Source organism: Ammospiza nelsoni, chromosome 6 (genome assembly GCF_027579445.1).
Source record: "Ammospiza nelsoni isolate bAmmNel1 chromosome 6, bAmmNel1.pri, whole genome shotgun sequence".
NCBI classification, from domain to species: domain Eukaryota; kingdom Metazoa; phylum Chordata; class Aves; order Passeriformes; family Passerellidae; genus Ammospiza; species Ammospiza nelsoni.
In genome coordinates this window covers 27,238,835-27,262,401 of record NC_080638.1, presented here as the reverse complement: position 1 = coordinate 27,262,401, position 23,567 = coordinate 27,238,835, and the positions used below count along the sequence as shown (strand labels likewise).

At 38.9% G+C, this 23,567-nt stretch overlaps 1 protein-coding gene across 4 annotated transcripts in view; it reads left to right on the top strand.

The window, feature by feature from the left end:
* The window catches only part of INO80 (INO80 complex ATPase subunit), a 62,149-nt gene extending 39,984 nt beyond the window's left edge, over nt 1-22,165 (top strand). For all 4 annotated transcript variants that reach the window (XM_059473994.1, XM_059473996.1, XM_059473995.1 and 1 more), the window contains 11 exons: nt 1,200-1,425; nt 6,594-6,721; nt 10,372-10,466; nt 12,773-12,845; nt 14,254-14,412; nt 15,683-15,785; nt 16,346-16,434; nt 17,204-17,359; nt 18,434-18,593; nt 19,402-19,611; nt 20,195-22,165. In XM_059473994.1, coding sequence (XP_059329977.1) covers nt 1,200-1,425; nt 6,594-6,721; nt 10,372-10,466; nt 12,773-12,845; nt 14,254-14,412; nt 15,683-15,785; nt 16,346-16,434; nt 17,204-17,359; nt 18,434-18,593; nt 19,402-19,611; nt 20,195-20,412 — 1,617 coding nt within the window. In that variant the 3' untranslated portion in view covers nt 20,413-22,165. The remainder of the gene's footprint in view (nt 1-1,199; nt 1,426-6,593; nt 6,722-10,371; nt 10,467-12,772; nt 12,846-14,253; nt 14,413-15,682; nt 15,786-16,345; nt 16,435-17,203; nt 17,360-18,433; nt 18,594-19,401; nt 19,612-20,194) is intronic.
* Nucleotides 22,166-23,567: the final 1,402 nt, after the last annotated feature.

Below are 23,567 nucleotides of genomic sequence, written 5' to 3'. Positions count from 1 at the left end.
AATTTGTTTTCATTTCTATGTCAGTTTATAACACATTATTAAGTCTTTAGATAGTATGTAAAAGTGTCTACTAGCTTTCTTTTGTAAACTTGGTTATAAATAGATTTTATAAACACCCCAGAATGTTTTCCCAAAACAGATTTACATTCAAAAAATGTAGAAAGAAGTTGGTAATCTGTTGGTTTTTGTTTGTTTTTTTTTTTAATTTTGTGCTAGACAGTGAATTGGTTTGCATTTATATTTGCATGAAAGTGTTGTAATTGTGTTTACTTTGGATCATGGTATTTAACTCCTGGTGAAGTATCTGAAGTTAAATCCAGCAGAGCCATCCATCCTGCTGTGTACCATGGCTCAGTTTCACTTTTGGTTGTTGTCCTGTTGTGGTAAGGGAGAGATATGAGAAAGCTGCAGATTTTACAAAATCCAGCCTTTTCTGCTGGAACAGAGTTTTTCTTGAGCACCTTGCAGCCATTGGCATTCAGCTGTTTGGCTCACCACCTTCCACTCTGTACAGATTTGGGTGGATGGGGCAGAAAAGGGGGAGTTACACTGAGGGAGCTGTTCCAGAACAGCTCACATGGCATGAAATCACACTTCCTGTGTTTGCAACACTGGTCTGTCCAGCTGGCTTGTATAAACTGAAACAGGTAAGAGGGCATAGGATTCATAGAATGCCATAAGAAAAAGAGCACTATTTCTGTGACCACTTCATTCAAAGCAACTGTAAAGCTCAAGAAATATGCTGTTCCTTTTTTCCTCATTTCTAATCTATGAATTGCCCTAATTTTGAATTATCACATGAATTTTTGTTAAGGACAACATGTGTAATTTCTGCTAATGAGATAAATACTTTATTGTGAAGGGTGGAATTAAAAAGAAATAAATCTTGGCAAAAGGAGAGGTAGAGCAAGGATATTACTCCTATAGTTTTGCTATCAGTTGTATAGCAGTTGGCAGAAGGCATAGTTTATCAAAAGGCAGGTTTTCTGTGCCTGGTTGTTCATATGGTGTTTTTTGTGGTGTGGAGAGATGTTGCATCTTTGCTTGGTTTAAGCCCAACCAAAGATTGTTTTCTGTTTCTACATTTCATAATTACTTGACTTCTAAAATTTGATCCCGTGGTAAGGTACTTGAACTGGGGGTTTGGGGACAGGGAGAAATGTGAACAGGAATATTGATTATTATTATTTTACCTATAGGTAACAGCTGTGCCACTGGAGTTCTACTGCAATGACCGAAGTGCAGAATACGAGCGCAGGGCGCTAAGGGAAGGAGGAAGTCTGGAAGCAAAGCAGTGTGTACTCCATGGATCCCCTGAGCTTGCAGCTGACTGGCTCAAGCAGTGCTCCCAGTTCTTCCCAGAGCATCCAGGAGGGCTCTTAGGGATCAGGCCTCAGAACGGCTGGTCTTTTATCAGGATACCAGGTAAGTTTGGAGGTTGCAGTGGAATGGAGATGAGATAAATAAGGACATCTGTTATTTGGTGGTAGTTTATGCTTGGCTGTGGGCTTTTTGAAGGATTAGGGATGGCTGTGTGTTTGTTTTTTCTTCTGAGTGAAAGTTAACCTGGTATCTTAAAGTACACCATGATTTTGCATCCTCTGGCTGAAGTAAATCTTCAGTGGATACTGAAAACAGCTAACACAGGTTTTTCTAATGCTTACAAGCCTCTCTTTGCATGTCAGTCCTCCAAATGACTATAAAAAGGTAGACTTACTTACTAGAGCACAATCTGCTCTCACAACCAAGTACTGTTTTGAGATTGGAGATAGGAAGATTGCATGAAAAGTTAAGAGACGTACCTTGCCTCCTAAGGTGTTGGAAGAGCTTCAAATTGTTGTAGAAGATCTTTTATTGGTCTGCCTGGTGAAAAGGGTAGAATTAAATTTAGCAGTCTACCATGAGAAGGATAGGTTTGAGGACTAAGTTCAGAGGAAATCAGTCTGGAAAATAAGGCATGAGGGACTTACTGAATTTCCATTGAAATAAAGACTTACTCATATTTCCTTGTAAAGTGGGAAAAAGGTACCAGTAAAATAAATGCACTGTTTTTTCTTAGAATTAGACTAAAGTAACCCAAGATCTCATAGGGTTTGCCAGTACTGTGGTGGCTTTCATGGGCCAGATATGCTCTAGCTGTCAGAGGATGGTCCTGAGCAACAAGCAGAGTTCTGCAGAAAGTACTAGAGGTCTGACAGATAGCCAAGAGGAAAAACAGCTTACACTTCCAGATGCAAAGTTATTCCCAGACCCTTTTGGGTTAAGGATGTTTGGCAGGGGACGTTAGTACAGTAAAAGGAAAGTGGCCTTTTGCTTGCTACAGGCCGGTTTAAGAATGTATTTTCTTAAGTGTTTGGAGTCATTTGAAGCACATGCACATTTCTATGTAAAAAATGGAGAAACCAATTTTCATGAGCTTGCACTGGATTAATACTCAGTCATAGCTGATGATTTTATAATTTCTTCAGCAATTCTCTTAATTGTTTGCTGGTTATTTGGAAAAAGAAAATGAATCTCTGTAGCAGAAAAGTGGGAAGTATTGAAGAGATAAATTAAGATAGAGGACATGGATAGAGAAATGGAGAAAAGTAGCCAATGCAGAAAAGAGACAGGGCTGCATTCTCTTGAAAGACTTCCATTTTAAGCTGGGCACTTTGTTATCAGCAAAAAATTTTAGAGGAATAAAGGTAGGGTACAAGAAGCTTTCAGAAGTGAAAGGATAGGTGCAAGGTTGGGCAAATTGTTGTCAAAGCACAACAGAATTTGGTTGAGAAGGAGGTTGGGATGAGTGTGTTACATAAAGCTGGCTTAATTTAGGAAGTGTTGGACCTAGAAGTGGGGTAAAAAAGTAGTTTTGTTTTAATTAAGTGGAAAGTAGTATTCAAACCTAAACTTACTCTAAGAGGAGAGAGCACGCACCGCAACAGGACAGCTGTGTTCATAGGTGCAGAAGCAGGCACAGTGACTTACAGAAAGTGAGTGATGTGAAGGAGCCGTTTGCAAGGCTAAAGTAGCAAATGTCAAATGGAACAGTGAAGGTCTGTGGCAAATAGGTGACAAGAAGAAAGGGGACACCTCTCTCTCCTAAACCCTGATCTGTCCTCTCCCAGACTCTGCATTCACAGTACCCTGGCAGCAGGCTCAGCTGTGATCACTGTGGGAATCTCTTGAGGTTTTTCCTGTTCTTTGAAAGAAAAATGGTCCTGGATTAAATGGCAGGAAGTGTCTGAGTCCTTTTAGTATCGATAAAAAGCACCGGCCTCGCTGGCTGTTTACTGTGAGAGCCAGCTAGCTCCTCACTGACCCCATTGTGCCGGCAGGAGGGGAACCAGGGGTGTCAACTGGAACCCAGGCTTTATCTCTCTTTCCTCTGCTTTTTGCATGTCCAGAGGCACTTTTTCTCATTCTCCAGAGAGCACTGAGCCCAGCTACAGTCATCAGCCAGAGCTCCTGACAAAGGTTATTCTGAGTCATAATCGTTTGTAACTATTCTTCCCAGGCCCACTGTATCCCCTTGTAGATAATTTATGTCCACATCCTAGCATGGCTGGAGGCAGTTGGGTTTGGTTTTTTTTCAGACTGACTGCCATTTGGTCTGGTTCCTTTTTCTTGTTTATTTCATAAGTGCTGAAGAACCTAAAAATTGTGTCCTAGGGAGAGCTTTTGGGCACTGCAATACAGGACCTCTATCTGACTTAAAGTTTTCAAAGCTCCTTTTAAACAACAGCCAAAAAAAAAAATCTGAAGAATTTGTCATTTGGAGTTGTTGCTGATCATTAAATGTAAAAACATGTAGGACTGCAAATTTTGGAAATCCTCTTTTAAAAAGTAATAGTTTTTTTTCTTCTCCTAGGTAAGAGAAAATTAGAAGTGAGAGAAACTAGAGGTGGAAGACACAGGGTTTTTTCCTCTTTTGAATAATTCTGGTGTTTTCTGAAGATGGCATGAGTAAAGCACATTTTCTGTTACCATTTTCCAGAATTTGTTGTTTGAAGCACTAGGTGGCAGGCTTTCAGCGTGGAAAAATACTTGATCTTAGAAAAAACAATGGCATCAGGATAGCAAGCTTAAAGGTGCCAGGTTAAGGACAAATGATTTTCTCTTCCAGAGATGATAAATCTCTTTTTTGGTAGTACTGTTTTGCTCTCCTAAAAAATCTTCAAAAACTTTCTCACCAGTGCTGTCTGCTCTACTGATGAGCTGTTGGATGACTTATGAACTGTTAACAAGTTGCTAACTTTTCAAATCATCTGCAAATAAATTCTTTACTTGTAATTTGCATTTCATTGCGATTTAAAAATAGTAACTTACACAATGGAGACCTCAGGAGCCAGCAGCAGAGGACACGCATCATTTCCAGTCAGCAAAGCTTAATTCTACCTATTGGTACCTTTGTGAGAAAAACAGTAGCATTGCTAATATGTTAATCTGATCCTGTCAACACTAACTTTTGAACAGATCCTGTTGATTCTCTGAGTTTTCTTCCAGTTAGATAGCTTTTGGTTAATAATCATGTTAGTTTCCCACTATATCTAGATTATATATCTAGACTTTTCATGTAGCTTACTCAATATAATTTGTTCTGAAATAGCAAGCTGACCAATTAGAATGAAAGCAGAATGTCATGGCTGTATTTATCATTAAAGGAAATAATAACATTTTGTATAAAGAGTAAATACTGCTGTTGAACAAAGGCTTTGGCTTCCATAAGTGTATTTTGAAACCAAGTAGCTGTAATTCATTTCCATTTTGCTTAATTGCCTAAGTTGAAAATTTGGTTTTCCTTAGAAGAATGCATGAAGCTCTTTAAGATTTACATGTAATTGAGACTGAATGCTATTCTAGAGATGAGTGCATCATTATACATTCTGTTGCACTTAAAACAAATGCTAGCCTGATGTGTGGGCTCTAGTTTTCCTTACAGTATTTCCTTGACTCAGCTCTCTAGTTAATGGATCTCCTAAGGTAGTTATCAACAATTTAAGCAATGGTGTGGTTCTTGCTCCAGGCAGAGCAAGATCATCACTGCCAAAAGGAGAAAATACAGTCATTATCTAGATAGGCAGACAAGCAAGAAAGAGCAGACCTGTCTTGTCTTGAGTTCTCAACTTGAGTGAATTGCAGGTGCATGGCTCTAAAATTGCCATAGGAGAGAGCATTCACAGCACTGTTTTATACAGCAAGTGGAATAGCTAGTTGTTTTAAACCATATGGAAACTCACAATTTTTTGAATTTCAGAAAGGAGACGGTTGCATTTTCTGATGTTCTGATGTAGATTCCAGCCTCAAGTCCATTATTTATATTTAAGCTAAAGATACTTTTGAAACAGAGCAACTGCAATCCTGCTTTACCCAGCAAGACCATAGCTGTACTTGCAGGGATTGCTTACTGCTCTGCCACATGACTGCACACCTACCATATCACTTTGGTACTCATGGCCTGTGTTGCCTGCTGTGCTTGTATGACCTTTTTAGGAGTGCTGTTATGTGATCTGTGCTCCTGTCTTCTACTAGTCTGAACCTGCTTTTGGTTATATTAAAATACATGGTGGTCAGATGGAAGAATTAATTTTGTATATAACTTTTTTTTAAATTGGGATATTGAGCGAGACAGTTAACTGCCTTACAGAAAGCTGAATTCTCTTCAGCCCATGAAATAATTCATTCTATGTAGGAGGAAGTGTGCAAAAGTGTTACCTGCTAGGCATTAGAGAACATTACCTGCTAGACATGCTGAAAATCCTTGGGTTCTGTACTAGCCTGCACCATCTGCAGTTGTCAGCTTTCCGTTTTGGCTGTAAACCCAAGTTCAGACATCCAGAAGAATAGAGAATCATCAATGGCCTTTCCAAAAGATAATTTTTGGAAGAAAATTTCTCTTCATCCTCTTTCAACAGTAATGTATTGTTTACTGAAGTTTATGTACAGAATGTACAAACAGGAAGATCTCCTTCCTGAAAAATACTTCATGAGCAGTGCTGAAATAGACAGGACATGAAGTATAAAATCTGAAGTGACTGAAAAGATTGCCATCTGGAAACATTTCTTAAACAAAACAAAAGAAGAAAAAAAGGGAAGAATTCAAGGCGGTGCTGTGAGGGCATTGTTGTTTTACAGTGACCTGGACAACTGCTCTTTTCTGGGAAGGTGAGGGGTTTGATTTGTGGAGGATAAGTCTAAAGCTCAGCAGCAGGTAGCAGCAAATGTGCAAAGGACAGCATTTTCATGTGTGTAGTGGAAAATATTTCTTCAAGTGTCAAGGCATTTAGTGCTTGTTGATCTGGGCAGAATAAAACCTTAGATGAGGGATATGGCTGTCCAGAAAAAGGATTGAGCCCATATTTAAGACCAGTCTTTATTGAGGTTTTGTCACATGGAGCATATAGGTGTGCTCCCATCCCAGCAAACAAAACTTAATGTTTTCATTGTGATTTTAAGTATCAGCTAGAAGGGATGTTGCAGTTTCTCCCATCACACCTCCCTGCTTCAGAGATTATAATGCAGTGAAGTGCTAGGAACACTTAGAAGATAACTTGTGGCATGTATCTGGATTGGCTTTATTAATTACCTCCTGTTCTTCTATTTCTTTTTAGATAAAGAAAGTCTGATCACTGACAGTGGAAAACTTCATGCTCTTGATCTTCTGTTGACACGGCTGAAATCTCAAGGACACCGAGTTCTCATTTACTCCCAGATGACACGGATGATTGACTTACTGGAGGTAGGAGAGCTATAGCTGACAGAAGACAGATTATGAAGATGGAGATTTAGCAACACTGTTTCGGAGAAAGTACAATAATTTGGATGCAGAAAGCCTAAATAAAATTACTATACTAGAGGATACCCAGAGGTTAATGAATTAATATAAGAATATAAGAACTGCCATACAAAGTTAGACCTAAAGTTCAACCTAGTGTTCTGCTGACACCAATGTATAACAGCAGATGTTATGCAGAAAGTCCAAGAACACTGATACTTCACCATTACTCACTCAATTTCCAGCAGTTTGCAGCTTAAGGGGTTTCTCAACCAAGTGTGCCTCCTATATACTCAGTTGTCCGACATGGATTCTTCTTCCATGGTCTTCTTCATTTGCATCTTAACACCTTGTTATGTGTTGGTAATTGCACTGCCCTGTGGCAAGGGGTTGCATGGCTTAATTATCCTCTTTTCCTGGTTTGAACTGCTTCCTTCTTTTTTAATTTGATGCCTACATGCCTTTTTATTGGAAGGAAGAGGGAGAACAGTGGTAAATTTTACAGTGTTTATGTTGCTTGTAATTTCACAGACCATTACCATTTCCCTCTAATATCTGATTCCTCTGCAGAAGTTTCATAAACATTGGGAGGTTCTCTGGCATATGGGATAGGAAAGAAATAAGGAATGAAGTCATAACTTATAATTTAAAACCAGACATTCTGCCTCTGAAAAAAAAATCTTTATTTGATGAGCAGCTGTGCCATCAGAGAGCTAGGATACTGTCTTCTCCACAATAAACTGAAGAGAAAAAGTTAGAAGCCTGAATCAATAGCTGCCTAAGTCATGAGTTCTGTATGAACAGGAGAGTATTTTAAGGTCAGCAGTTAATAGTTCAATAACAAATCGCAAGCTGAATTTTGTTTTTGCTGCTGTGAGGAAAAACAGAACTTGCATGGTTGCAATTCTGTATTTTGGCACTTTGCCTAGCTTTGCTTTGTATGCCTCTTCTTTTGGCAAACATTGGACATGGTGTAGGTTTGTTGATACCCTGCATTACACCATGAAGCTCATAAAGCTGAGTTTAGTGCTTCTGTCTTTTCTCTTAGCATTCAATTTGAAAGGCTTATGAGCATACCATTTTGCTGTTCCGTCTCTTGAATGTTCAACTTCACTTGTGTTTTATTATCCAAATAAGCCACCTACTAAGCCCTCTGTTTTTCTTTTTCCCCACCCAAGTAACAGAAGCTGAAGTTAAGTTCAAAATCAAGTAAGGACTCCATTAATAAGAAAATCCCTGCAAAAGCTGTGTATCTATATATATCTATTTTTTTCCTGATCTGTCAAAATATATCTGCCTAGTTGAATATGAAAAAACACAGAATGTCTTTTTTAACAGTGTTTGGACTATATTGCAGTAACCTAATCTGTGCAGGGGAGAGAGCACAAAGTACATTGTTTACAAAGTTACAAAATGATGTTTGTTTTATGTAGCTTCAGCTGGAGAGCTGCTGCATAGTTCAGCCATTATAAAATGGCAGATATAAATACAAAGAGGAAAATTATTTTATTTTAAAAGAAGAGGATAAATTATAATTTCAGTATTGTTTTTTCATGCAGATGTGTATTTCATACTTTTTAAGATTTTGGTTGTTTCTCTCCATGTGATTGCTTTCTTCTATAAAAGTTTCATTGGGAATGAAACTTGGTTTCACTGGGAATCAGATTGTATTCATGAGATGAGGGGTTGGATTATGTTCTGCATGAAGTAAAATACCGTGGTTATACTGTAACAAAAGTTAATGAGTTGTATGAAAACAGAAGAGCTCTCTATTTACTGTGAAGTAATTTAAAGGGAAAACATTTTCCTGAGAAAGTATCATTGTGGAAGCCCAGAAGAGCACTGGCTTTAGCAGCACTGCATTCTTGCCGTACTCAGCTAAGGGCTAATGTACAAAGCTAGTTTGCAGACCTGGGGGAATAAATGCCAGCACTGCAGGTGTAGAATAATTTGTTCTTTTGCACTTTGTGCCTTTGTGAAAATGTCTGAAGTATGGAATAATGATAAATGCACCTGATAGAATGAAATAAGTTGTCTTCTGTTTGTGCTGAAGTTTTTTTAGAAGACAGATAATGAAAAGATGGTTAACGGATGAGGGAAGACTAAGTCAAGATCAAAAGGTTGAATCATCATAAAGGCAGATAAAGACAGTAACAAAGAAATGAAAGGCAAAGGTTCTTGTGATAATACTAAAAGAATTTATCAGATCTGGAGAACAGGTGGCATAGTGCCTGACAACTCTTGTCTGTCTTGTTTTAGTTGGTGGCAGAAACCTGTCATAGAAATGGAGTTAATTAGGATTTGTTTTCTGTGTGGTGAAGTAGCTGTTCTCTGCTTTGAACTTCTGTTGTTGTACTCCAGAAATCCTACTAGCCATGAGCTCTGTTTCATGGAGGTAATCCACGTCTGGATTTGGCCATTTCCACACTTTTATTTACCTCATTTTCTCTTTTATCTGCTTCATGTTGAAGCTTGCTTCCTCTGCATCAGTCTTTTTCTCAGCTTCCTTACAAAATGGCAGCTCTTCCACTGTTTCTGCAGAACACAAAGGGATCAGGAGCCCTGAAGGATAGGTGAAAAGGAGGACTGGGCATGGTACTGTCAGAAGGTTCATTAGAGTGCAAGCACTGCCATGTTTTCTCACAGCACATCAGTTCTGTGTGTGCTGAGCACTGTGGCTTGGAGCAAGATGAATCCAATAGTTCTTGCTGCTAAAGCACTGTGTGTTCCTTTCTGTCTTCATTTGCACTCACAGCATCTCAAAAAGACTCATGCACCAGTATGGCTAAAACTAACTCGTGTAACCAGTAGGTGTTGCCTCTTTTCAGCACCCCAGAGGATGTCTTTCCAGACAACTCTGTGGTTATTTGAGCTTTGTCTATAATTCAGATTTTGTTGATAGTTGCACAGGTATCAAGAAATGCTGAGAACCTTAGAGCATGAAAAATGGGTCTCAGTGGAAAAACCATTTGCTTTTTCATCAGCATTCCTAGCTGATGCCATTTGATTTGTGTCTCAGGCAATGGTTTCAGTTCTGCTGCTTGGCAGGAGCTGTGGACTGACACACCAGTGTAAGTGTTCAGCATTCTCCTATGCAAGAGATTCACAGGCTCTTCGCTGCTGAGGTAAAGGCTGGACAGACATTATACAGCTCCAGGTTTTTAAAACCACCAGTCAAATGGTATACAAACGACAGGGAGCAGATGCAATTGGTGTGTTTGGAAAGGTTTGCTTGCACAGTAAAAACTTGGGATTTAGTAAAAATGTAGACTCTGTGAAAACAAACTTCCCATTTTAGTGATTTTTGTTTAGTTTTTTATTTATAGGAGAAGGCATGTACCAGGTCTGCAGTACAGCAAATGTATCTCCAACTCTGAATTAACATTGTCATTTATGTCTTACATGAAAGGCAGAAGCTGACATATGATTGAGTAGCTTTAACTTCTGGATTGTATTATTATCAAGTATTGCTTACAGAACATTTGTCGATGTGTTTATGGAACCTTGTTATAATTAGCAATCCTGTTTTTACTGTGTGTGGCGAGGGGCTCTGCAAGAATCAAGAGTGAACAGTTTCAAGAACAACTGTATTTTTTTGTGCATGTTTTTTGCAGGAATACATGGTTTATAGGAAACATACCTACATGAGATTGGATGGCTCTTCAAAGATTTCTGAGCGAAGGGACATGGTAGCAGATTTTCAGAACAGGTAATGTAGTTTGCAAGATGTGTTCTTGCTTAAATACATGTACCTAGGAAATTGATGTAAGATGTAATGGAAATAAATGAAATTTGTACTTATCTTTCTTTATATCAAATTGACCTCATTTATCTGAAACAGTTTCTTGGTGGTTTGCTGACCAGTAGTCAGTGGTTTTCATATGAATCTGTGAAAGAGTACTGGAAGCAGTTTTAGTGTAGCCACCTATTGTACTTCTTGCCAATCCAAATAGGCTGTTGCTTAGGAGGAAGCTCAATAGAAAAGCAGCAAATGTTCAATGGTTATTAAATGCTTTGACAATTGACACTGTAAAGATGAGACTGAAAATCTTGCATATGCTAGAGTATTGAAAGTGACCTAGTTTTCTGCAAAACAAACTATTTAACCATATTTTACTAAGAAACCTTAAACTAGTATACAAAAGATAAAATGGGGATTTTATTAGCTAGAAATGTAGTGTAACTCTTCTCATTTAGTAAACCAAAATGGATCCTGGCCATTTTAATAAGTGAATCAGGGTGCATTACTTACAATGATTATGTTTATGTTTATTAAGTTTCCTTTTAATCATGAGCTGTGGCTTGATACAGCATCATTTTGGTATGGTAGTTCACAGTAAGGTTATCCTTCCTGTATGTTGAGGTGAGCTTGGAAGAAGGTCACTTTCCCATTTTGGTGGAGTTAGGTTCATAGATAGTTGCTCATTGCAGGGTGAAAGCAACATTCTAGACTTGAGAAAATCCCTTATGTTAGTGGTCCTAAAGTATTGTTGCTGAAGATAGGAGTCAAGGCCTTTCAGGTCACTGGTTCAGGAGGCTGATGGACCTGAAGGACTGTGTTGTAATGATGAATCTTCTAGTAAATTTGAACATGTGCATAAGTGAGAGGACGATGTAGTACCTTTCTTTCTGCCTGTTTCCAGGTGTCAGAAACAAGTTCCTTGCAGGTTATGATGTCCTCCTGGAATATTCACACTTCCTCCTGTAAGGTCCTTTAACCAAAAGAAGTGAAAAAATTAGTTTTATTAACGGACAGAATTTGGTTTTATTAGCGAATAAAACGACTGAAGAAAAATAATAATTTCAGCAGAAAATCCCTTTGAAATGTATGTCAGCCAGTCTAAACAAGAATTCCTATTAAGATGATAGTTGAATTCCTCTTACACATGATTTACTTATGAGAAATATTTCCAGGAAAAAAAGCATGACTGAGACTAAGCTGTTCTGCAGAATATCCTTGGAAAGTGCTGAAAATCCATAGCTGTGGCATGATAATTTGTTTACATAGTTTGTGGCTCTGTCCACTTTGCTCCCCATATGGCATATCCAGAAGCATATCACAGCTGCATGTTCAGGTGACTGTCTATACATGCATCCCACTATAGTTACAAGAGATTACCTGGCCATAGATTACCTTCAGTGCAAACAGATACCTGTTGACTCCTTTGGCTTTTTTATTTGCAAGATAAAGTCTTAAGATTGACGGCTTGGTTTTAGTTCCTTCCCATTCATTCCGCTCGAGTTTCTGGTACTTCACTGATTTTACATTTGCCAAGTTGTTCAGACAGTGTAGTAGCAAAAGGATGTGGCATTCCAGACTTCTTCTCTTAAGCAGAGAAGGACAATGTGTTGATGTCTTTGGAGTCCCTACTAGTGTACTGTCTGCTTTGTTTGTGTCAGCCTGTTCACAAGGTCCATAAGGTGTGGAACACTTCTAAATACTGGTGACCCTGCAGAGACACTAGTGCAGTTCACGACCTTAGGAGAAACTTTGATTTTGGTGTTATCACTGGAGTTTTCATCAGTATTTGGTCATGCTACGTATAGGGTTGTCTCCTTGGTTGTTCTGTTCAAAGCACCAAATTTAGAACAGAACTTGCATCTACACAGTTTTGACTTCTATTTTTCTTTTTTTTATCAGTTGAGCATCATTAAGGCAAGATTTCTTTAACATTGGGTCAGTTCTGTGAAACAATAGATTGTTCTTTATGTGTATGAAATCCTAATTTCCAGTGTGGGGAAGATAAACAAGCCCAGGTTTGTTTTGATGCAGATTAATAAACTGCAATTGCGAATTGAATGTTTACATGTTCAGATTGTCTTCATTTGTAGATTACCTTCTTTCACTCTTTCATGTGTTTCTTTTCCTTGACTGTGAATGAACAGCACAAAGCATTCTGAGCTGTTCAAGTAATAGAAATAGCCCTGATTGCTTCATATGGGTCAAAAAATTGCTTTTGTGGTTATTCCTTGTTTGTGCACAAAATAAGGGGGTTTCATCTCTTTCCTCTACAGGAATGATATTTTTGTGTTCCTGTTAAGTACGAGAGCTGGAGGCTTGGGCATTAACCTTACAGCTGCAGATACGGTGGGTGAAATTTGGTAACAATTTATGCTGGAAAAGTGGTCATTCTGTGCGAAAGTTGGCCACTCTTGCCCATACTGATCAATATTTTTAGTACTGCCATTCACATTGTGAAATTGCATGTACTGTTTACTTTGTTGTTCGCAATGTAATATTATCTTGATGATGAAGTTGTAGAATATTGGACATTTTGGTACACAGTTTTTGGTTACAGTTGGAAATTTCTTCCCACTCCACACGTACTTCAGTACCAGGGTCCAGAGAGGAGTTGGATTACTGAAGGGGTTTACAGGTGCAAATGACACTTAGATGAAACAGCATTCACTGTATGAATGACCCTTTGCTCCCAAGGTTCAGTTGCAAAGGAAACAGTGGAATAGTTATCAGTTACCCTTTTTTCTGTGTCCAGAAGAATGAAGCAATGCCTATAAAAGTAGGAAGGCATTTGTAGTTGAAGATTAGCTACTCAGGAAGGATAAATTTCTTCCCCTGAGGTGTAAAGACAGACTGATTTAGGTAAATTGCAAGGATTTGCACTCTGGAGCAGCTGCCACTAATCACTAGGGAAGAAATACTGATGAACCATTCATCTTTTCATTAACAGCTATTCTTGTGATTCTAACCTGCACCTGGTGTGCTTGCAGATTTGACCTCAAGTCTGTAGCTGCACAAACCCAAAGATCTCTGAATAAAAAATATCCTATCCTATCTTGCTGTCATTCACAAGAAATCAGAAGAAAACAAATATCTGTAGAATTTTCAGGGTTTAAAAGAAGAAATAAACAGATGGAAGCTCAGGCAGGTTCCTTGCATGAGGACTTTTAGTGGTTTTCTGTGTTACTTTCTTAATACTTTGCTAAAATTTTAAAATGCTTTTGGTTTTGATGCTTATTGTGCATAAAGTACTATTAGAGTAATAGTGCAATATTAATTTAATGTAGCATCTCAGTTTTTATAGTCAAAGTACTAGAAACATTAGACTTTTTCTAGGTTTTGAATAAAAATTGGAGTACTACTTTCTTCATGAAATTCTGATATGATGGTAAGTAACACTAAAATGCATCCATGATGGGGACTGTAGTCTGTAAGTAATTGTATGACAGTGATTCAATGTGATAACAAACTTAGGAATTTTTTGCCTCCCTATCAAGTCTATTTAAAAAGATATTAAAGATGTTCTTTGGAAGTTGAAGCATTCATAGTGTCAGTTAGTTTGAATTCACCTGAAATGCAATGGAAGAGACTTCACAGGACTAGGCAAGGCTAGTTTAACACAGCCTACAGTGAGGCTGTAATTCTGTGAAACATGACTGAACTTCTGTCATTATCAGTATATTGGATTTCTGTTTGTTTAGTCACCAGGTGCTCTAAACGTGTATTTTTATTTAATCCCTGTGGTGTTGCCTTGCAGGTCATTTTCTATGACAGTGACTGGAACCCAACAGTAGACCAGCAAGCCATGGACCGGGCCCACAGGCTGGGTCAGACCAAACAAGTCACCGTGTACCGCCTGATCTGTAAGGGCACCATCGAGGAGCGCATCCTGCAGCGCGCGAAGGAGAAGAGCGAGGTAGGACTAAGGAACTCGCCTGCACTGAGAAGTTACAGGAATGGTACCACAAAGCATGTATCAACATGAGTAAAGAGACAGAAAAAGTGTCTGCAGGGAGACAGAAGACAAAAGGAAGTATCTTTGTTCAAATATGTGTCTCTAACAGAGCAGCAGTTCAGTGACATATGAACTGGAAAGAAGATAATTATTTACAGTATGGCTTCATAAAAATTGTTTCTTATGTTGCAGTGCAACTACTCAGGCTTCTTTAAGACTAGGGCTTCTGTCTTTGCTGTGTCAGAGTTACTGATTCTTCTCATGTTACACAACAGCTGATTTTTTTTTAAAGACATTTGGAAGGTAATCAAGTGGAAATTATTTGAGGTGTCAATGTTGCCAGAAAAGCTCAATGTCCTGCAGCATCAAGCAATAAGTGCACTAGGAACTTTAAACCTCATGATACCTCATTGGCAAGAAAGTAACTAAGGAGATTCATGGTTTTTGGTAGCAGTAGGTACACTATATACAGCATTCAGATGTTTTTTGTACTTGGAGTTTTTTCTAGCTTTTGTCTTACTTGGATGCTGCTCATGATGTTGCAGCAACTGAATGCATTCACATTTCCCTTGTTGAAACATTTTTTTCTGAGATACTACACTAGAGTTACCTGAAATCAGCCTGAAAATGAGGTGTAGTTTGCTGGTGATCCAAATCATTGAAATTGCCTTATATTAAAGCTTGTTCTCTTCTGTTAAGTTACAACTCTTCTTAGCTTTTGGGTTTGTTTTTAATATAGTAATAGAGGCTGAGTGAATTGCTTAAACTGCAACACCGACTCAGGATGGCGATACAATTTTCAGTCAAGGAGACTAAAAATGTTGCACCCATTAAAAATGCGATCTTCATGATCCTCTGTGCAATTACTTGAATATTTGAATGGGTAAATAATACTTGAGAGGGCTGTTGCTGTATTTTTGTTTTGTTTTGTTCAACAGTATATTAATTAATACTATTATAATTTGTGTTTTATTACATACTGCTTCAGAAAAAATGTAACTTTCCATAAGGGATGGTAATTTTCTGCTTTCTATCTCAGTTGCTTCTCATATTTTATACCCTGAAATTTTGCTGCTCAATTTGGTATGATAGAAAAATTGGATCAAGTCTAACTTAGAGAGACGTCCCTGCAGGATTTTTGCAGCTGACTTTTAGTAATGGGTAATGAGAAATGTTTCATGGTGGCTTTGACTAATCTTTCCTTTTCTTCACTTGTTTTTTTTCCTTCTAGATTCAACGAATGGTAATTTCAGGTGGCAATTTCAAACCTGACACCTTGAAGCCAAAAGAGGTGGTCAGCCTTCTGCTGGATGATGAGGAGCTAGAAAAGAAATGTATGTGAAATTAGTGTTTCAGCAGTTCCCCCATTTTACACTTCATTACCTTATGAAATCTGTGTTTTTATCTCTACAAACACATGTAATGCTGATAACAACTTCTGTTTCCTGTCTCTTTTTGTACTGCCAACTCTTGTTAGTACAAGCTGGTTTGATATCACTGCTGAGCTGAATGAAGTTGTGCAAAATGAGACATGATGATGTGATTTAAGTTTTTATTGGCATTCATTCAGGATCATTACATTGTTCCTGAATGACAGAGCTTTGACAAGAACTATGTGGGTCATGACAAGAAAAGTATTAGTAAAAGTGCTGTATTTCATCATATTTTTGAAGTTAGAGGCATAGACTTTCATGTTGCTTGAAAGAAGAATTTCCCTGTAAGACTTTTTAGTGACTTGGAAGCAAATGGTTTTAATGGAGTAATGCTTTCAATGTGTTTTAGTTTCAATACAACTGACTTTTCTTCCCAGTCCTGTTAGAATAAGAATTTCTTGTAAGATTTATAAAAGGATAGGAAATGTCTTGGTGACAGCTTTGTATTTCTTTTCCAACAGTGCGTCAGCGTCAAGAAGAGAAGCGGCAGCAAGAAGAAACAAATCGTGTGAAGGAACGTAAACGTAAAAGGGAAAAATATGCTGAGAAGGTACTTTGATACAGAGAGGTTGCCTGTGTCAGTAATAGAGCCAGAAGAGCTTCAGGATCACTGTTAGGGAATGTGGAAACATTTCATGCCAAGGCAGTCTTAATGAGTGAACCTTCTTGCTTTTACTGTTGAAAGTCAGTCTGTGGGAGTTCCTTACACAGAAGAGGGATATTAAAAAATAAGTAATGCGTAGTTACCTGTATTTTAGCTGTTAGCAACTTCAAAAATTATTCAAACAAACCTGACAATCAACTGATCATTAAATTGGTGACTTTATCAAGATTTTGTTCTGCAAGGACTAAAGGGGAATGTAAAGGAAGCACCAAACACAGGTAAATCCCATACAGCTGTGAGGCTTCCATGGAACTGGGAAGATTAGTTTGTTTAAAAAGCATCGCTAAAACCAGCTTATGAAAATTCTCAGTTGGTAAGACAGGGAAGCTTTGCATTAATGAATTGGAATTTTGTGTAATGGTAAAGTATTTCAAGCTCACTCCAAAAGGTACTAGAAATCAAAGTAATTTTGTAAGAGTAATACTCCATCATTCCAGCTATTTTTTGAAGAAAAACAAACAAAACCCTTCTGAAATCAAGAGAAGGAGCATTTAAGGGATCTGTTACCATATGCTTCAGAAACTTGTTTTGGGAAATTGTTCCTATGGCATTCCTGAGTTAAAATACTGTACTAGATTTTGAGATTTTGGGTTGCTTGTTCCCATTCTTCTGTTTTACTGCCTTTTCATTCCTGGTATTACTTCATTTATTTCAGAAGAAGAAGGAAGATGAATTGGATGGGAAGAGAAGGAAAGAGAACATGAACCTTGTGATCCCATTTGTTCCCTCAGCTGATAACTCCAACCTGTCTGCTGATGGAGATGACTCTTTCATTAGTGTAGACTCTGCCATGCCCAGTCCTTTCAGTGAAGTAAGACTCCCTGCTGCTTGTTTCAGTTGTGGTCCTACGTCTTGTAGGATTCTTGCTGTCTGGTACTTTAGCTCTCATAGAGCTTTGAGTTTCTGGGGAAGTGACACATCTTAAAGGTGAACCATGCAAATGAAAATAGTTTATTGAAAATGCAACAGCTGCTAATAAGCTGCCTTACAGCTTGTCATGTTAGTTGACATTTGATTATTCCCCTCTTCCTTGACTCTCTGCCTCCCTTTTCTTACAGCAAATTTATCCTCTGACTCCTCCCTTCCAGGCCATGAAATTTTTCCACTCTTACCTGGAGTCCCACTTAATTTTCTTCCTGCTTTCTTGTTCCTTTTCCCTGCCTTTCTCATGCTCACATTTATAACCATGTGCCCTCTCCCATAACAATATCTTCCATAGCAAGAACTCTCTGCTCTTGAGCCAAACAGTATCCCTCAAATAGCTCTTGACATTCAGTGTCTTTGTAAGTACCCCTCAATAGTCTCATCTGTGTCTCTGTCTCTGCTTCCTCACTTGCGTCAGGTTCTGAATTATTGTGGTTTTTTTCCTCTGGAATTTAAATTAAAAATTCTCAGTGGCATACATCTTGTTTGCCTTCATCTGTGGGTAAAGAATTACAAATTGGTTTTAGCAGCAAATGTATTTTGTTCTGTGCCATATCGATTAAGATTTCTGTATTGTACTGTTCCTTTATTGATCAAGATTTTTATTAGCAGTAGTAGTGGATTAAGAATCCTATTTTCTCTTTAGCACTTGAAAATGCACAGTTGAACAGCAATTTGCTTAAATCTCTGTTGAGCCCATTAGTCTTTTGCTTCATAACTTAACATGTATTTTCATTAATTGAAATTAAATAGTGGGTGGAGGTCTTTACTGCTGCTCAGCCTGTAAATAAAGTGTGGTGTGATCAGGCAGATAACGTATCATGCTCATGCTGCTGTTGTAGAGAAAATAGGAAAGAACAAGTACCAATTACTTGTGATTGTATAGGTTTTGAAGATCTTACTATTTTTGTACCCTTTCCTAACCTGAGGAGCTAATGGCTTTGTTCTCTGTCACATTTAGATATCCATCAGCAGTGAATTACATATGGGCTCTATCCCTCCCGATGAGAGCAGTAATGATATGCTTGTGATTGTGGATGATCCAGCTTCTTCAGCACCTCAGTCAAGGGCAACAAACTCTCCTGCTTCCATTACTGGCTCAGTTTCAGACACCGTGAATGGTCAGTACTCTTGCCTTGATTTATTACTAACATTTGTTAAACCATGACTTTGCATAGCTAATAATAGGTTTTCTGCATTCTACCCAGGATATATGAATGGTTGGTAAGATTTGGGGGGAAAATAATTGCCTTTTCATTGCAAAGTTACTTCTGATTTGATAGAAAATCTGCTTATAGTCTGTCATTTACCACACTTACCTCTTTTCTATGTTAGTTACTTCAAAACCTTGTGTCCTTTGTTCCTATGTTATTGAGGGCTCTCACCCTTAAGTTAGTTACCAAATTACAGACAACCACAGAACTATTAATCTCTAAGCTTTTCCTTGAATTTGCTATTGGGTTAATAATTATTTCTTTATCTCCAGTGTGTGGTTGAAATAATTTTTTTCAAGGGCAATGTAATTTTAAATAATGTCAAGTGGTTTTAATTACTGTAGTTTTTCACTGTGAAATAAGTAGAATCATAGTTCTTGATGAGTTTCATTAGAGGTAGCAGATGGAAGATAATTGCATCTCTGTCTTCAAACAAGAAAATGCATCATCCTGAAGTAGAACTTGGAATGCTCCACCTCTTTGTAGGCTGGATTCATAATAATACAAGTAGTTGCAGTTAAGATACTGTTGCTGAAGAGTGAAGTTTTGTATACATAATTTCTTTTCATGAGATTGCTGCATGCTAGCAGTGTCCCTGTTACTGTGGGTGCCACATAGGAGCTGTATTGGTGGAACTGGCAGGCAGCTTGGATGGGGCACTCTCTGGTGAGGAGCACTGTACGAGTCACTGGTTTAACATCCTTTCCTTCTTCAGGCGTTTCAATGCAAGATACATCTCTCGCTGCCAGAGGCCAGTCAAGTCGAAACCGGGGTCGTCCCAAAGGCGGCTCCAAGGGCGGCACTGGCAAAGGCAGGAGCCGGAAGTCGATAGCGGGGAGCGCGGCGGCCATGGCGGGGGCCAAGGCGGGGGCGGCGGCGGCCTCTGCGGCAGCGTACGCGGCCTACGGCTACAACGTCTCCAAAGGTACGTGGGGCAGGGCACAGGCAGCGGCAGCTGGCCTGATGCTGCTTACAGCCTGTCAGCAGATGGCTTAAGTGCTGTGTTGTTGGTATTGCTTGTCCGTTATATTCTGAGACCCAGGCGGTAGAAGGTGTGAATGGTAAGAGAGGTGTGAGAGGATAGCCAGTTTTACCTCAGATAACTTTGAGTTTCATCTGCCCTTTGAATTATCTCACACCAAATATTTTTCCTCTTGTTGTTTTTTGTTGGTTTGGGGTTTTTTTATGTGGTGTTCAGACAGATCAGATAGTGTTGTTTATGCCATGGCTATGGCTGTGGTTTTCCTGCATTGCATCATGTTGAAGTCACAGTATCGCATTCTGCTAAACTGATGGTGATTGAGGTGCAGCTTTACACCAGCTGAAGATAGCCCAGGGTATAACTGTAAGATGTTTTGTGTCTTAAGGACATCCCTCTTCATTAAACTGTTGTAAGTCATGAATACAGAGTGGTCTTAGGGCTGATTGTTAATCCATTGTCTGCTGTTGAAGAACCACAAGTGGAATAATATACTCATGTAGAATTTGATTCTCTTTTCCATTGCTAGGCATGTCTGCAAGTAGCCCTCTACAAACAGCAATCATTCGGCCTTCCGGACTTACAGATTTTGGACCTTCAAACGCCTCTTCTCCCTTGAGCTCCCCTTTGAGCAAAGGAAACAGTATTTGTGGGACCCCCAAAAGTTTAAACCTGACCAGCAGTCTCATATCAGAAACTTCAATTCGGAAGCAAAGCAAAGGTGCCCACACCTCAGGTGGTCGGTAGTAATTTTGAACCCCCAAAGCTTGTCTGAACTGTGTTGGCTTTCAGAGTAGACCACCCTGCCAGTCAAAGGCGTGCTAACAAATGCCTTGTTGCTGTCCAGCACATGTGTGGAAAGAAAATCAAAGCACAATGGGAGTGGGTGGTTGATGTGAGCACTTTGATTATGTGTATTCCAAAAAACTATCTTTGCAGACACTGCAAGAAGGAGGGAAGGGAGTCTGGGGTAAGACAGCATCCAACTACTCCATGCAATATCCTGCAGCTGTGTGTGCTTGAAGTCACACCAGTATACTTCCTCTCTTGTAGCCTGAGGTGGAGCCCAGTATTAATTTTGTCCTATGAAATCAGTATCTGAACCCCAGGAGAATCCTGTAGAGTCACAAGACATTAGTGTCCTGGCAGCTGGTCAGTGAACATGCAGGAATAATTGAGGGCTATGCTGAAGATGATGTATGATCAAAAAAATTCTGGGTTCTTCTGGTGTGGATCTCTGGGTTCTTTAAAGACTTGAAATTCAAAGGAAGGTGTCTCAGGTGGTTTCCAGGGAGCAGACTCTTTTCAGCACCATTTGTCAGGAAGATGTTCAGAGCTGCAGAATACAGGGAGTGCTATCAGGCCTCGTGAGAGCAGCAGCACAGCCTCAGCTTCACACAGTGGAAGAAACCACAGGCCAGTGATTGGTTTGCATTTCAGAGTTCTCATCAGCACAAACATTCACTGTGTTCAGAATGATTTCTGTCATTTTTGAGGTGCGCAGAACTCTTAAAAGCTTAGAAACAAAATAATGCTCTATTTGTATAAATCTCGAGAAGGAGGAAAACTGAAGTGTTGAGGAGGAGTTTGTGCTGCTCCTCTCACCGTGCTGTAGCAGAGCATGGATCTGCAGCTTGTGAGAGGAGCAATGAAAAGCAATCCTGAGAGAGAGAGAGAACTGTGCCATTCCCCCTTCCAGCCAAATCCTGGGAAAAAAATTGTATCTCATATCCCAGCCATCCCATTGACTGTTCCTGCAGTGTGTTTTCCCTCATCTCTGTGATCATCACACATACTGGCGTGGTTGAGTTCACTGCAGTGTGGGCGGTAGCCGTGTCCCATGAGGCTGCTGGAAGGCAGTGCTGCCAGCACCCCTCCGTGTTCTTGTTCCCTGGTTGTTCCTTCCCCATTCTCGATGCACAAACCCTGCCCGTAGCCCCTTGCTTTGCTGTAAGCGTTGTCTGCATTGCACTGAGATTTAGGTGTGGGACAGTTGTTGTCTCACACTTGGAATTAAGAGGCTGTTCTGCCGGGGCACTTTCATCCCTTGAGAGAAGCAAGTTGAGTTGCAGGTCTGGGCTGTGACAGTGGAAGATGATTTCTTTTTTTATTATTATAATTTTTTTCTGACCCCAAATCCTTTGCCTGGCGTCCTACAGTGTAGAGCGAGTGCTTCCTGTTGGTTCTGCCTCTAATTTGCACACCTGAAAATAGCAGAACTGAGCTTAGTTAGATTGATTTTTGAACAGATTTGCAGGGGATAATTGAGGGGGAGGTGATGTTTAATTAACTCATGAAGACTTCCCCCTTCCCCTTCTATTCACATGTATATACGATATTTAGAGGGAATCAGACAAATGCCAAGCCTTTTTTTCTCTTTGAATGTGCTGTCTATTTTTGTAACTGAACTTGTACATATGTATAAAGAGAGACACATCTTTCTTTTACTAACTGGAGGAGAAAATCTTAAATAAAATGGAGTGAGATAATTTTATGTAAATCAGTGTCTTTGTGGTTTTTATGCATGTAGCTGTATGAATGGGAGGATTAGGGAAGAGCATGGAGGGGTGTGCATCTGGAGGTGCTTCTGGAGACAGACGCTGCTCAGTGTAAAGCTCTAGAGCGTCTGTGCTCTGGCAAGTATCATGTTTGTAACCTTCTTCAGTGACAACTGTACCCTTATCCCGTGTTTGTATTCACTGATTGCCTCATAATCTATTTTGGAGGAAGTGTGCAGCAGGTCACAAGAAAACAGAAGCAACTATAATATTAAACATATTATAATATTCAGTGGTTGAATTCAATACAGTTGATTGTTGAGACATTATTCTCTTATAGTTATTCCTTTTTTTTTCTTATTTTTTTCTTTCCAGTGGGAGTTGAAAGGACTTTTTTATGCACAGTCTTGATCTCCAAACTGCAAGACAGTTGCATTAGATTATAATCCAAAGTGGAGAGAAAAAAAAAATCATTTGAAAAGCTTGCAAAAATGTAATATGTACTGTTGCATGCTAGACTTTTGGAAGATTAAATTATTGATATTTAAGCCACTGATAAAAATAAAAATATTTATTTAAGAGTATAAATATATTTAGAATATATTTCTAAAATAAATCATTAAATATATTTAATGCAACATAAATAAATTTTTAAAAATATTTAATACCATTTAATTTTCAAGAGAAACACTAAATGACATCACAAGTTGTGGCAAAAGCAGTGGTAGCCCATCTGCTTGCACAGTTTGTGTCAGTCCAAGAAGTTCAATAAGATCTAATATAGTCGTAAAATAAATGAACTGCTAGATCATATTCAGTTCAATTTCTGTAAGACATTACATTTCAACATTCTTGGTATTATGCATCATAGGAGAAAAGATTCTGTGATAGTAATCAAGGAACTGGGAAAAATCATGTGATGGCTGTCCTAGTCTAACTTCTTGGGTTGGAAAAGGAAGTAGTGCTGTAAAAACAAAGACTGGGAATTTTTTAAGAAGGTGGAGGTAGTTTTGTAATCAATACCTGGGGAACAGTTATTTTGAAGTGAGCAGATGGGTGTGCACACTGAAGCTTTGTTCTTTGTAATTTCATCTGAGCATCTTTTCACTCCAACTGTTTGCTATGCACGTACATGCAGTAATGGTAGAGAAATTCACTTTACTCCAAGAGATCAAGGTATTTGCTAAAGGTGGACAAAATGATTGAATGAACTGAGTTTGTGTATGAGCTGGAATGGTGAAATAGCTGTCAGTATGGTTTGGGGCATGTTGGGAGTGCCATGTATTCATCATGCTAGTTGATTATAGCATTTTACTCACTGATTACTACAAAACTGTTAAATACAGTTCACTGATCAATGCTGCTATTGAAGACATTTAAAGGTGATAATTTTCTTAGGTCCTG